Source organism: Tauraco erythrolophus, chromosome 8, assembly GCF_009769465.1.
Source record: "Tauraco erythrolophus isolate bTauEry1 chromosome 8, bTauEry1.pri, whole genome shotgun sequence".
NCBI lineage: Eukaryota > Metazoa > Chordata > Aves > Musophagiformes > Musophagidae > Tauraco > Tauraco erythrolophus.
Genome location: NC_141472.1, coordinates 33,642,322 through 33,657,875, shown reverse-complemented (window position 1 = coordinate 33,657,875; position 15,554 = coordinate 33,642,322). Strand labels below are relative to the sequence as shown.

At 43.0% G+C, this 15,554-nt stretch overlaps 1 protein-coding gene across 3 annotated transcripts in view; it reads right to left on the bottom strand.

Moving 5' to 3' along the window:
• KALRN (kalirin RhoGEF kinase) overlaps nucleotides 1–15,554 on the bottom strand; it is a 536,138-nt gene that overhangs the window by 21,083 nt on the left and 499,501 nt on the right. For all 3 annotated transcript variants that reach the window (XM_086615857.1, XM_086615858.1, XM_086615859.1), the window contains 5 exons: nucleotides 14,729–14,900; nucleotides 9,339–9,577; nucleotides 8,196–8,443; nucleotides 4,828–4,951; nucleotides 3,419–3,478 (listed from right to left, as the gene is read on the bottom strand). In XM_086615857.1, coding sequence (XP_086471983.1) covers nucleotides 3,419–3,478; nucleotides 4,828–4,951; nucleotides 8,196–8,443; nucleotides 9,339–9,577; nucleotides 14,729–14,900 — 843 coding nt within the window. The remainder of the gene's footprint in view (nucleotides 1–3,418; nucleotides 3,479–4,827; nucleotides 4,952–8,195; nucleotides 8,444–9,338; nucleotides 9,578–14,728; nucleotides 14,901–15,554) is intronic.

The following is a 15,554-nucleotide window of genomic DNA, read 5'->3' as shown; positions in this document are numbered from 1 at the left end:
GGAGCCCTGCTTTCCTGGAGATGGCTGAACATCTGCCTGCCGATGGGAAGCAGCGAATAAATTCCTTGTTTTGCTTTGTTTGTGTGCGTGGCTTTTGCTTTACCTATTAAACTGTTTTTATCTCAACTCCCGAGTATTCTCACTTTTACCCTTCCGATTCTCTCCCCCATCCCATGGAGCGGGGAGTGAGCGAGCAGCTGGGTGGGGCTTAGTTGCTGGATGGAGTTAAACCATGACAATTACGTATTGATAAACAAAGAGAAAAGAAACAGCCACAAAGAGATGCTATTTCTAGTCAAAATTACAACGAATGGAAAGTTCTCCAGGGCCAGCATGTCCCTGTGTAGGCAAAAACACAGCAATGATATTTTAGCTCTTTTAAAACAGTTACCCAGTATTTCAGTTTCCTGCTTTCACTGAATATATTCTCCACATTCTTTTTGTCTATGTTTCCCCTTGAAACAAAGGCAAAACGATTCACAAACCTTGTATCTACTGAATGGATACGTGGTATTTTATGAACAGCAAGCAAAGCTAGATCTGAAAGACCACAGTAGCTGTGGGACATCAGGGACACTACGACCAGCTTACCAACTTCTTGTGCAGGGAGTAGGCTGGAGGTAAATTGCACTGACATTTCCAAGTAATTATTATGGCTGCTTTGCACTTAGAGACTGCTCTCTCTATTCCAGCACTGGGAAGGAGTGTACAATGGGAGGAGGAGACATATCAGGGGTGACGGTCCTGTAAGAAAAGCCAGGTGACTTGCCCTGTTATTACCCAGCTGTAATAATAGCTACCAATGACTCCTCCTTAATGACATGGGGGGATCTCAAGCACCTCTGAATGTTGGTGTCCAGGACACAGCTCTCCTACCAGCACTCCCCATGTCTATAAAATTGGTCATGAGCTGAGCCAGGTGTGAGGGCAAGGTCTTCCTGCTCCTCGAGTGGCCAGTCATGCTGCCTCCAGCTCACCTGGGAGCTCACCAGCAGCTCCAATGGGACATACCACGTGGAGTAGGGAAAGGAAAACCAGGTGAGATATCGATTTTCAGTGCACACGCAGGTTGGGGTGGAGGGGGAGCTCAGCTGTTTAACAGTTATTTAAGCCTAGGACACAAAGCCTAAAAGACCCAATGCAGCCCTGAACCAGGCTCTGGAGGCAGAAGTAGCTTGCCTTGCCTCTGTTTTAATGAGGGAAGATTTCAGCTCCCAAGGACTTAATATAGCTCATTTCTCAACGTGTTTGAAAAAGCAGCATCAAAACATTCATAAAAAAGATGAAGGGAGAAAAACTGTGGCTTCCAGTAGTGAACATCCCAGGCCTTTGCAGATTAGACTTCCCCTTGGCCTCTTCTAGGGCTGTTTCCCTCAACCTGCCCTTGCTCTGCTCCCTCTGGATGGTTTTGTTTAGTTCATACCAGGTATCAGCAATCCCTCCCCCTAGTATTTCTTAGCCAGACCAACGAGCAGATCACATTCACTCCAGGTTGCATATCTACTAAACCCAAAGCAAGAGCTGTGCCGCTTCTTGCAGGGCAGTGTCACCTTACGTTTGCGCAAGTCACCCCCAAGATTGCACTCTTTTTCTCTCCCTCTGCCATTTTAAATGTTTGCTCAGCCCCACAGAGTTTTGCTCAGACGTAGACTTGAGCTTTCTAAGCCATGAGGAACATTGTGGCCCCTGGGACCGCAGTGCGGCAATGACACTGTCATCTCCAGTAAGTGACCTGGGAGATGCAACACAGAGTTTCTGAGTATAAATCAAGGCACATACCAGGCACATAGTTACTCCCCCTAACAGCAGCTTCATAACACAGCCAAGACTTCAAATTAGCATCTTTTGCTTTAAATGGAAAGGGTCTTACCTCCTGAACTGAGGAGCAGGCAAGAACAGTAAACTGTGCCATGGTAAAAAAACCCAAATCAAACAAACAAAAAGACCCATATGAAACATGCTAGAACTGACCAGAAATGCCGACAGTGTAAGGACTCCACTGACAATTTTTAAACATCTGATTTTCCTCCTATTGACCAAAGTCAAAACACAGAAATCCTCTGCAAAAAGAATGGTGATTCTCACCCAGCTCTGTACATTACACCTGTATCTCAGCCACCTGTTACTCCACAGGGTAATTGCCAATGATCCCAAGTTTACAGGTTTACATGCAATAACTGGGCACTACCTTGTAACAAATACATCCAGTTGTTACCTGTGATTGGCAAACGGCTCTTTGAAAATGGAAACATGCTCCTGAGAATAATGCGGCTTTAGTGGTAAGCACCATTCATTCTCCAGGGTGTCTGCTGGGTCAAAAGCTTTGCTTTAGTACTCATCCTCTTCTCAAAGATGTGTTTATTGACGCCAACACAATTAAAATAAAAGAGAGCCTTCAGCTTAGTAGCTGAGCTGGTGCATCTCAGTAAGTTTCTCCCTCTCTTTTTTTTTTTGTCCTCCAGAGGAAGATGAGCTTTCTTTTGCCGGGTATATATAGTGCAACCTGGCTACCAGCATCCCGGAGATCTCCTAGGACACACAGATATGCTTGTTCTCCAATGACCTGACCCACCATCTCTGAAAAATCACTATGTCTCTCTGAATCTTGTTTCAGTAGGAAGCTCTTTCAGCCTTGGTACAATGCATGCAAATGCTTCGTGTGGTCACTAGACACAGAAAAAATGGGCCCTGCAAGATACTAATTGAGAAGAATCTGACATATAACTGATGATTTTAAGCTCTTTCTGGCTCTTTCAAAAACGCATCCTTCAGTCACTCGACTAGAATCAGTGGCTTCACACTGTAAAAAGACTCGTGTAATGTATCACAAGCTGGGTCCACCAAGTGCACCAGCCTTGTCTATGATATGAGTAAATTCACGCAACTCGTTTTACTGTCTCCTTCACTTTGCACAAACGCGATTTCTCACTATTTAAGAGACATCAACTGCTAAGAGAAAAAAGAAACGTCTTTTCTGATCTTCTAGATAATTTAAAGCACTGGCTGTGGTGCAACAACGTTTGCTCCCCTGATTTATAACAGAAGCCTGACTGGCAGCTCAGCATGTATTGCCAGGGGGCGAGGTGTTTTTAATACAGAAAGCTGTTAAGTTTATCGGCAGTTGCCACGCATGCGTTATCGTTTCATTGAATGAGGTCCCAGGTGGGAAACAGCGACTGAGGGTGGCTGCGTGAGCCTCCAGCTCAGCAGCAGCTTCTTCCACTGCTCCCATCACAAAGGCAGCCCAAACTCCAGTTCAACGCTTGGCAAAACCAGAATTGTCACTTTGTGTGACTCACACTGAATTGGCACATATGTCCATGAGTGATCAGACCCACCAGCCCTTTCAGCAAAGGCATTTCGAAACAGGCACACGTTCTTGGAAAAAAAAAATAATCACAAGGATGATTGTCTCTACCTCCATGCTAGTATTGGGGTCAAGGTCATCACATTCTGATTCCTCTGAGCTGTTTGTCTCCTTGTTTGGCAGCATGAAGAGGAAGAAAGAGAACAAGAGATTAGGAGAGGATTGGTTAGACAGGGCAGAGCAGCACAGGAGTTGTGAGCAGCATGGGAACGGGTAACAGTACAGAAAATGCTCTAAAAAATCAAACAAAACCCAAACCAATGACAAAACAAGGGAAGTGAAGGCAAAGACATGCTTTTGCCGAAGAAGAGGCAGTGATTCTGCAAGTTGTTCCGGTAGTAAAAACAGCGAGGAAGCAACAGGAGGAAGAACTGTGGCCACCATGCTGGAGCAACCGCTTCCCTCAGGCCCAGTCCTTCCCCGGCCAGTGGCAGCACGGCGGGCACAAGGGATGCCCGGGTTGCAGTGGCAGGGTTCCTCCCTTTGCACATGCCATGGCTGTTTCACTAGGCTTGCAAGACGGAAAGCCTCCGCAAAGGAAAACACTTAATCATGGGCTCTCCTGACGAGGGGTGGATCCCAAGGATCATGCTCAAGTGCTTTCCTGAACCAAGGCTGGGCTTTGGTTGTGTCAAAATCACAACAAGTGTTTGCTTGCCTCTGTTGGGAGGGAAAGCCCCAGATTAGTCCTGAGCAGGCCTCATGGTTGGTTTATAGGGATGGATCCTCTGAATTGGAGCACAGTAGTCAGGCACCCAGAGCAGGAGATGGTGCTTAACCCCACAGTTCTCAACCTTTTCCATACTGGGAGATCTCAGAGAGAGAGAGACAGACACAGACACACACACACACAGACAGACACACACAAGACCCTCTCCTGGCAAGACCGAGTCAGCATCTCTTCCCTGTCTGATAATATGCAAAGAAAAAGGTCATTAAGACCATCTCCCCAGACCAAAAATCTCAAGCATCTCAAGGTTGAGAACCCCTTATCTTAAGATGTGGTGAAATACTGGCCTAGAGAAAACTCATCAACTTCAGTAAGGCCATTGGTTCCCCCAGTGGCTTTCTCACTGCTGCAGCTGCTCTGATGGAGCTGCAGATTGGGCTATGTCAGAGGTCAGTAAATCACTACTGTCCCAATTTTAAGAACAGTTATTTAACCTTATATACAACAGGGTTGTTTTCTTTAATGAAGATTACTTACTTGTATGTGGGATGCCAGGAAAAAGAAAACGAAAAACAAAGGCTGCATTTTATCTCACATGCAAAAATCCTGCTAAAATGGATACTACAAAAAAGAAAAAAATTATAACTAAAGTTAAAAAATGAAAAAAAAACAAACAACAAAACAAACTCAAAATTGCTGCCCCCTCCCTCTCTAAGGAGAGGATGCTACAGGGGGTGAAAAGGATGGGAAGCAGGAGAGCAGCACACAGCTTTCAGATGGCCTTACTCACTTTAACAGAGACTTTGTTCCCCAGAATATCCTTGGATTTACGTGGCCCATTGGCTTCATTTTTGCCACTGCTCTCCTTTTCCGCCCGCTTTCTCATGCGCAGGGTATGCCATGAACATGACTTCCTGTTGTACCAAAAAACGCAGCAATCAAATGGCAAATCATAGCAGGAAGGAAGGATTTGGAAAAGGGAACCAGCATCCACATTTGTGATTATTGCAATTCCCTAAAAGGTGAATGCCACTGGCAATATGCCTATCTTAATCTGAGCAATGAGAGTCGAAGTTACAAACCAAACCAAACCAAACAGTTCTGGGAAGCAGATGTTGCACCACGCTCGCTGTTTAAATGCATGGAGCAGGAAAAAAATGCCCATGATGGAAGCAGGTGACTAGAACTTGGTCATCTGGTTTGAGGGACTTTGACTTGCATGGCCACAAATCGAAATTTAGTTTATTTTTGCTACAGTTAAAAGGTCAGTTTGGTCCTCAGTCTTGTTGGTTAAACGTAGTGAAATAAATGTAAATACAGGAGCACAGTCTTAATAGATTCCTCCATAGAGCAAATTAAAACAAATTTAAGAGATTCAAGGCGTTGCTCCCTACGTGTTGCTCAGAACACGAATAGCCCAACAAACAGGAGCTACATCATTAGCTTTCCAAGAGACAAGTCATTTCCTAGAATGCTGTGCCACTCAAGACCAAGAATTTCCCATTTGATTTTGCCAATCTGGTTAGAGAGGACATCAGATAATCCACGGTTTTTGGCTAACATCACAGCAGGCACGATTTCCAGTACACTTTTCAGCCCTCATTACTGCCCCTATGACCTTACTCTTGGAAAAAAATAATAGACCATGTCACCCTTTGTAAGAGCAATGCTGTGCTGACAACAGAAATTGCATATCAAAGCAGACTTAAAAAATTAAGAAAAAATCAAACCAGTTTTTAATATGGATTTCATTTGGTTTAAATAGTGGACAGGTTGGGGGGGATTTCGGGAGGGCTATGTTGTCCAAAGCAGAAAGCTCTCAAAACAGCAGTGTGATGAGCGGAGATCCAGGTTCAAAGCATCTGCCCACCTTTAAGTCATGCAAATTTGATTTGCATGTTTAAGCCCAATGTTTGGCACGTGTCATGTCTACAGTACCTTGATACATTTTACAAATCAAGTTGCATGTAATCCCACGATCACCTGCGATGCCAATAAAACGCAGCATGTTAGCAAGGTAGGACCCAAAGGACGCCCCACACAGCCGACGCTCCCCCATGAACACTGCGTCTGACTCCTAAGTGGTTTCTGGTTTTACTTCAGCACCTGATGTGAGCTGTGTAGTAGCCCAAATTTAAAAAAAAAAAAAAGGAAACTAACGGCCTCCCAACAGCTGGCTGCCACCGACACAGGACTGAACAGGGTCATATCAACTGTTTTTGCCACCAGGATTAGTGTCTCCACTGCAAACAGCCAGTATGGCCTGTCATGTTTGAGCGCAAGGAGGACCAGAGCACCCTGCACGTCTCAGCCGGATAGTAAGTGCTGTCTGATATTTGGGTGTTTCTGGAGGAGGTCCAAATTAGACGTGCAGAGCAGAGGAAGTTATCCAACACTTCAGGACTGTTAAGTTTTCTTTAAGACACGGTAAGAGTCAGGGACATGGCTGATGGACTCCCTGACCTATCGCTGACAGGTCAACACTACTGGATTGATCATGTATTTTCTGTACAGTATTTATCAACGGAAGAAATAGTTTTATTACTTATACTAATTAGTCAGTACGATCTGACAGACTAGACAGGGCTGAAGATAACACCAGCCCCAGGTCATTTTTTGCCCACCGGACTTCTATTATTCAAGCATATTTTTGGTTTCAGGGTTGTTTTAGCTGTTTGAGTCTGAAAATATGATTTAAGACTTGAAATCTCACTGCAGTGAGAAAGAGAGAACTGCAACACATACATCTTTCAATTTTGTTACACCTTCCTGGCCATAATTCATAATTTGATGCAGAATTTGACTGTACAGCTGCCATGAAATCAGAGTCTTCACCAGAAGCCTGGTGCCGTGGGTGAATCTAAGGGCACGTGGTTGCATATTGTGGTTAGAGAGGAACCCAGGAACGGCCGTGGCGGATGTGCAAGAGACGTGCTAAGCAATTATTTTGGCTTAACATGCAATTCATAGTAGCATTCATTACTGACTGACAGGTAAAGTCATCATTTCTCTGAACTGAAACTGCAGCAGAGATGAAATTATTACTTTCAGTGAATCTGTCACAAAATCTTTCCTCGTGTTCAGTTCTGCGCCTCGAGGTACTTGTGTGAGGTAACACAATTTGTAGTGTACACCATGCATTACCATCTAGTCATTTTAGATGTTAAAAGAAATCAAGAGGTATTACTGAAAAGAGGGTTGTACCTTTTGTATTTAATACCAAAAAACCACTTTCTTGCATTAGTCATTTCAGACTGACAAATTTCTAAAAATCAGAAAAGAAAAATATATATCCACACATTTGTTAAATAAGCAACAAAATGTTATAAACAAAACCAAACAAAAAACCAAAAACCAAAACCAAAAAAGGGTCAAACTAGTTCTTCTATCTCATTAAAACATGCTCATGGTGAAAATTTATTTTACATATTTAAAATAGTACATTTAAAATTAGTTACATTACAGGTACAATGAGGAACATTGCGACTATCCATTATATTGCACAACCTGACTTCATCAATATGAGCTTCTTTTCTTTTTTTTTCCTTTTTTTTTTTTTTTTTTTAAATAGTGCAAAATACTTTATACAGGAATGTACTTGGATGGGGGTCTTGCAAACCAAAAATTATATTACAAAAGTTACTGCAAACAGAAAAAAAACCAACAAACAAATCAAACCAAAATAAAAAAAAAGATATAAGCTGTACAAGGAAATTGCCATAGACAACAAAATCTCTCCTCCTTGAGAAGCGAACCTCGGTCCAACACGGGGCCTGGATTTTTTTTGTGGGGTTTTTTGCTAGATGCTGTTATAACCAATATATAGATTAGTAACTTAATACAACATAAATATAAGTCCAGTCCAAGCAGGTCCACGTTGGTGCAAAACGGTGTAACATAAACCACGTCTTTAACCATCTAGGGTTTTATTTCTCTCCAAAGTATAAACAAAACCCCACAAAATGAAAATTAGCAAAACTCGAGCTATCCACCATGGCTGCCCGATGCTGCAGATTGGCCACTCAGCTTGTTCCAATGGCACTGTAGATAAAAATCAGCAGGAATTCCCTACCATTTGTGTTTGTTTATTTTTATGTATTTTTTTTTTCCTCAAAAAATCCACATAAGTGCTCCCAGCGAAGCCAACATGGCACTTACTTGATGCTTCCATCGGTATTATCTGTAGTGGATTTAGTGAGGGGAGCCAAGATATTGCCGGGGATCCATCCTTCAGCAGCTGGAGAGTGGTCGTTTGCAGGCTGGTACACCAGGAACATGTTCTGCTGGTTAATAGCAAGGATCTGAACCACCTCTCCTTGATTCACACAGATTTCATCCTCCTTCAGTGCATAGTAATCTTTAATCACCACCATGGAAGAGGTTCCATTGCACCCTCCCAAATCAGTCTGTGAAAACGGACACAACAGAAACTGGTGAGCAGGTGGCACTGAGGAACCTACCTTTTCTGGCAGCAATCCCACCACTTCATTTGCAGCCTAACTGTACCAGGGAAAAAGATACAAAACACTTAAAAGTTCACACTGGTAGAAAAGGATTTTAAGGATCAGAAAGGCAGCAGTAATCTGATACAAACCAGCCTCTTATTTCATATCAGATTTCAGAGCTGCTAGCGACAGTGCCCCAGCCATGTTCCCATTTGTATGGCGATGATGAACGATCTGTGCTGAGCCAAGAAGGGTGAACGACCAACGAAGGCTCGTCCTTAGAAGCTGAATGAATATTCACACATCTCATGATCTTAAATAAAGGTTGTATTGGAAAGTGGCTTTGGTCAACCGCAGCCAGCAGTAGGGTCCAAGCACTGCTGGAGGTTACTGGCTCTGCGGTGGTTTGTTTGCAATGCACGTGCACCCAAATTATAACCTTCAACTGGCACCTGCCAGCTGTTACATGGGAAAAGGTCTAAACTCTTCTATACCATCAGAGTAGACCTCTTCAGGAATGGGTGGTTAATGGATATTAGAAAAGCCTGAATATTGCTGTTGCCAGTACTGCCAATAGATATTCAGTTCACCAGGTCTGCAAGCACAGTGCCTTGAAAACCACTGGGATCAGCACTGCAGGCTCAGGCTCTGTCTCCATTTCCCAGCTGAAGTGCTAGCCATGTGGATGGCAGAGCTTTCGCAGTCTCTGTTTAATCCCAAATCACATTTGACACCATTGCTTCAGTATGTTGATTCCTGTTGACCTGGTTAGCTGATAATTAAAGCTAACTTCACAGATTATCAATGATATAAGGAATGGGCTACGAGGTCACGTTTTATCAGATGAGCTCAGTACCTTGCTTTGTTCATACTTGTCTCCGGGCTGTGAGTGTTCATACCCTGTGCTGCCATTGGAGGTAGATATCTTCAGGGGTGGGAGAGATGGGTTACGGCTTGTAGCCTTCAAAGGCTTCTCAGACCCTACTGGAACAGAAGAATAGGGTCTGCTGTTGGGCTGAGGGACCCTACTGGTCTGGGGCCTCAGCACTGCTGAGCTACTTTCTTTGCGTTGGTACTCTATGGGAGACTGTAGCGCTGCAAAAGAAGACAAGAATTAGTGACATGCTTTCAGTGACATTGCAAAGGGCTGCAGAGAGCACGTGGGGTGATTCAATCGGAACAGATACGTAAGTTGCAAACCAAACAGGATCAGGAGATGCCCCCCATGGAAGCACACAGTACGTTCATGGCTAGACAGGATGCAAGCATTTTACGTTGCACTGCACATGAACTGAACACAGCACTCCATGGTACTGCAAAGAACAGCTTCTCTAACCAGCACAGTGGGCTAAAACACTTGCCATTCATAGCATACATAACGGCATTCATTTTCTTTGAAATCGCACAAATTAATCACCTCCTGTAGTCAAAATAAATTAAAGCCTGAATAAGAGATGCACAGCTCCTTTACAGTGAATTTTCTATCATCAGAAAACACAGGTCAAGACTCCTAAGTCTCATTTGTGTATTCCCGAGAAGAGTGTGACTACTAAATACTCCTCAACAAGGCCAAATGCAAGGTCCTGCACATGGGTCGGGGCAATCCCAAGCACAAGTACAGGCTGGGCGGAGAATGGATTGAGAGCAGCCCTGAGGAAAAGGACTTGGGAGAGCTGGTTGATGAGAAGCTCAACATGAGCCAGCAATGTGTGCTTGCAGCCCAGAAAGCCAACCATATCCTGGGCTGCATCAAAAGAAGTGTGGCCAGCACGTTGAGGGAGGTGATTCTGCCCCTCTGCTCTTGTGAGACTGCACCTGGAATACTGTGTTCAGCTCTGGAGTCCTGAACACAAGAAGGACATGGGGCTGTTGGAGTGAGTCCAGAGGAGGGCCACGAAGATGATCCAAGGGCTGGAGCACCCCTGCTATGAAGACAGGCTGAGAGAGTTGGGGCTGTTCAGCCTGGAGAAGAGAAGGCTCCGGGGTGATCTTATTGTAGCCTTCCAGTACCTAAAGGGGGCCTACAGGAAAGCTGGGGAGGGACTTCTTACAAGGGCATGTAGTGAAAGGACAAAGGGTAACGGCTTTAAACTGAAAGAGGGTAGATTTAGATTAAATATAAGAAAGAAATTTTTCACTCAGAGGGTGGTGAGGCACTGGAACAGGTTGCCCAGAGATGTTGTGGATGCCCCATCCCTGGAAGTGTTCAAGGCCAGGTTGGATGAGGCTTTGGGCAACCTGGTGTAGTGGAGGATTTCCCTGCCCATGGCAGGGGGGTTGGAACTAGATGATCTTTGAAGTCCTTTCCAACCCTAACCATTCTATGAATCTATGATGTAGTGCAACTTGGCTCTCTATGTGCTTTCTGTATCAACTGCTTTGGCTCAAGGAAACTGTTGGAAACGACCAGCAAGTGAGGAAGTATAGATAGCATGAAGACTTTAATCCCAGCAGTACAGATCTCTCCAGAAAATACCCACAAGCAACATTAAATAGCTTCATAAGCCTTAAAAAAAAAAAAAAGTCTGCTTGTGAGAGTGTACATTTCATAGTCATGGAGAGAGCTTATACTGGGAAAGGAAGGATAAAAATGCCAGATGGTAAAGAAATAAAGAATATGTTTGGAGGAGAAGGGATCAGGGCTGGAACTCGCAGTGAATGGGAAAGGAACAGATTTGCTAGGCTCAGACTACCATCCCCAGATCTATGGGTTTGGTTTTTGCATGTCATGTGGCTTTACTGGATGATTTATAGTCAGTTAATAGTATGTACATGCACCAGACTAAACCTACTGGAATGCAGAGAGACTAGTCTAGCAACAGGCAGACGGAGGACATAATGTCACAGCATCAGCCCAACCAGGGAACCACAACAGAAGGAATGTCTTTCTCAACAAGAGGAAAAGGAAAGAAAAACAGAAAGGCTCAGCACCACACAGCATACTCTCTAGCATTCTCCTTCCAGAGAATGGCAGGGCTACTCTAACAAAAAAAAAAAAAATCACTTAATACTGAACAACAAGACACTGGAAAAAAAAAAATCAAGAAGGATGCCAGATCACCATTTTCTTCAAGAAAACAAAAACCATAGACCTGTAGCAATCTGGAAGATTACTTGGCTCTGAAATCTTGACCCTTGTCACAGAAGTGATTCATATTTATGCCACAGTGACTACCAGTTTCACTCGCTTACCTCAACTGCAGCTGAAAAGGGTTTGGTCCTGCTGCAGATCAGCCATTGAGGAGAAGGAAGGTTAGGGGGAACTTTGACAGTGATTTTTGACAGTGACAGTGATGTTTTTCTAGTATATACAGCAGATTAGGCTGCAAGGTCTTTAGCAGCAAGACTCGAATGAATACTTATCAATCCATCTCGAAAAAATCTATCCGACTCAGTGCTTTTAAAGGGTATTTAGCTGAGTGTCCACTTGTGACTACTAATTCCACCGTTAACTATCAGAGCGATGCCTGGCTTCCAGACTCCTGTTCAACATCTGCTAGTATTCTTACAGGCTTCTGGGAAAAATCAGTGTCCACATACTTGGGAGCTCTCTCTTTCTCTTTTAAAACCCCCCACAAAACATGATTAAAAAAAAAAGGTAGAGACCAATGGCATTTTCCTTATGAAATCTATCCACCAATAACATATTTTCTTTACAGCTTGCTTCTTAAAGCAAAATGAAAGGACAGTCGCTATAGCCAATAATTTGGTGAATGGTCTGTTTCTCAAGCTTTTGCTTTTCCAAGGAAAAATACAAAAAGCTTGAATATTACAGTGTAATTGCACCAAGTTTTGCATTTATGAACCGTGGATGCAAACACTATGCTTTGTACGTAGCCCCGTACTCTTTAGGGCTTTCCTGTTAAAGAGAGAAAATCAGAGACAGCTTGGGCAAGAACTCGCAGGGAATATTTTGTTATTAAGTTTACGCAGCATTGGCTCAGTGTGGATTTAGTATGATTTTAAAGACAGAAAACATCTGCTTTAATGAAATGCAAAGCTAAAGAACGTATTTAAAGATTAGTCAGCCTCAATAAGATTACATCCTAAAAGCCACTTAAAGTGTTCTGGACTGGACAGGCTCTACTAGATACAATATCATTTTCTTGGATCTTATTTATGTTTACAGCAAATTCTTAAGCCCGTGTTTTAATATAAATCTATTTTTACTTCTAGCTTTAGAGATACGGACGATTATGTTCCTGACCTACCAAATTCCTTGCTGGCCTCACAGAAGACAGGCTATACAGGGGCTATGAAGATGCTTCAGTAGAAGAAGGGGCTCACAGGGCAGTAAGGCCTGGGAGGATAGGAGGGAATATATCAAAAATAAAACAATAAGAAAGAAAGATGTGGAAGGGACAGAAAACCCCTGCAGTAGTGCCTGTGGAGTTCTCACAAAGTTTAAAAACATTTCTGTAGCTAACCATTACTGGAACTTATTTTTATTCCAGTAAGCCCTCATTCAAAGCCAACTGCACCGGCACAAAACTGGCAAGTTTTGGTACCAACTAGTCAAACCGCTCGTCTCACCAGTCTCTTTAAGGAATCATTTCACAGTGCTTGTATGAGGCCCCTTCAATTCCAAGTCATGAAAATCCGGTATCAGGTTTTGGAATCTAGTGAAACAAAATTTCCCTTCTCAGCCCAGTCATAGTTTTTGAACTGTCACAAACAGCTTTTGCCTGTAGCCCTCTGCCAGTTAACTTTTGAAAAGTAAAAATGAACTAAATGAAAATTTTAAAAGGACTACAAAACCTCAATCTTGAAGAAAAGGGAATCTTTGTTCTGATGTGAACTGAAAGAGCCTCTGGATTTTGCAACAAAAAAATCCACAAAACAGAACACCAAAACCTGAAATCTAATTGATTGTGCCAAGCCAAAACATGTTGGTTCAAGCAAATAAAATTCCTTACTGAACACATATTAAGTTTTTAAATATAGAACTCTCTTCTAATATAAGCTTGATTTAAAAAAAAAGTTGTTTTGAAATGAATAGTACAAAACAATTTTGGAACCTTCCAAAGTAATGATTCCTACTTTGTTGCTTACAAACAAACAAAGAAAGAGATACTATTTTTAAATTTTTCCTCTAGGCCTGGTTCTCCCTCTTTCCCTCACCCAGTCATGAGCAAGAACAAGCTAAAACTGTTAAGTGAATTTGATTACTCTCTATTTTCAAAATCCACACTTTTGTTGATCATGTGTGGTTTTGGTTGTTTGGGGTTTTTTTTAGAAACATAGCTTTAATTTGAAATACTATTTCAAACCACCCCAAATCTATCCCCAAAGCAAAGCTGACATTTTGGAAAGGCCCCTGTCCCTGCACAGCTCCCACAGTTCCTAGGAGAAACAAGCCCAGATGTTTCCTTGCCTTCTCTTTCATTTTGTGTTGAAAGAAGCTGCTGCCCCACCAAGTTTGGACCTGTAAGTGGGTGGATGGTGAGGCAGCCTTTGTCCCACCTCATGTCCTCAGCTTGTAGCACATGGTGACGTTGGACAGGAGGTTCCTGGGGATGCGCTTTGGTCTGACTAAGTGGCAGATACTGTGCAGACACAACGGCAACCTGGCTTCAGTGTGGTCTTGGAGAGGGATTAGATTTAAATCTCCCGGTAAAATGGAAAGCACCAGGTGCTACAGCCCTGGAAACCCCTGTATTTTTAAAGGATCTTGCACAAAAGTACCACCAAAGGTACATCGTTGACAAGAGGGACTTGAGACCTGAACATGAACCTGACTGATACACACAGGGCAACTGCTCAGGGACCCACCATCTATTTAAGCAAGGAGCCAACAGGTTGCCAAAATCAGTCCACGAGATGCTGCTAGTGGAGCCAGGCCAGAATGACCTGCAGTCTTTAATGCAAGATGGGGCTCCAGCAGCTTCTCAGGGTGGGCTCCAGGGCCACATAGCAGTTCAGATCAGGCTTGCCCAGCCCTTCTCCCATCCTTTGCATCCCACCATGCAGACCTGGTATACAGGACAGAGACCTCTGTACTGTGGCACTGAGGTGGTCTCTTTAAAGATCAGCTGTAAATTTGAGGACTCTTTCCCATGTTCTCTGTGGATACCACTTGACCCAGTGTTTAATGACAGGCAGACTGAGCTCTAGTTTTCTCCTTTGGATTTCCCTTATGATAAGAAGTTGCTGAATTTTTTTCTTGTAGAGGGAACGAAAACATAAAGATTCTAAATCTCATTTACTGTCACAGTTTGGGAAATAGAGCAAAGACCATGTACATACCGTTTAGGAAATCTCTTTGTGTGTCCAGGACCTGGTTGATGTCCTGTACCCAAGCTTGCTGAATTTCTGGATTAGCTGCCTGTAAAATGACTCTCTCTGATGTTTCCCGGCTCATTAAAGCAAACTTGCAGGGATCATTGTCCACGTTTTCTTCAATGATAAGATAGTTCATCTGAAACAAGCCAAGGTAAGCATGTGTTACATGGAATATGAGTTAACACTACTGAAGAATCGGAATGAAACTGTTGTGAAAAGTTCCTGAAAATAATTAAGACTGTCAGATCATAATCAGAAGAATTTGCCTCATCTAGATTTAGGCAGATAAATCTTAAATTTAATATGATGCTTAATAAAGCTCTGACAGATGTACCAGACATCCGCCTGCCTTGTCTTGAATTACAACTTCTATTTTAAGGTAATATAGACCTGACTGATATGCTAATAATTTACTGTAACCTGTAAATACAGTTAAATTGCCCCTATTAAGATGTTAATAAAGTCTGTCATTCCTCCAATTTAAGTAAGTGTTTACATTTCTTATCCTCCAGGGAAAGTCTCAGTCATCAGAGTATTTTAAAAATGGAATGGACCGTTGTGAACAGGGATATAAAAAAAAAAAGGGGGGGGGCAATCCTCTCCTGATGCTCCAACAGATCTTATTTCTAGTAGATCACGCCGTCATCTCCGCGCAATCACTTCACCTGACTGTAGTTGTAGTCACAGATACTCTTTCTGGAAATCTCAGAGATTGCAATTTTGGCTGCTGTCCTGCCCTTGTGAGGCTTCTAAATGTACCCGTAACTTTCACTTTTCCTATCTATGACAG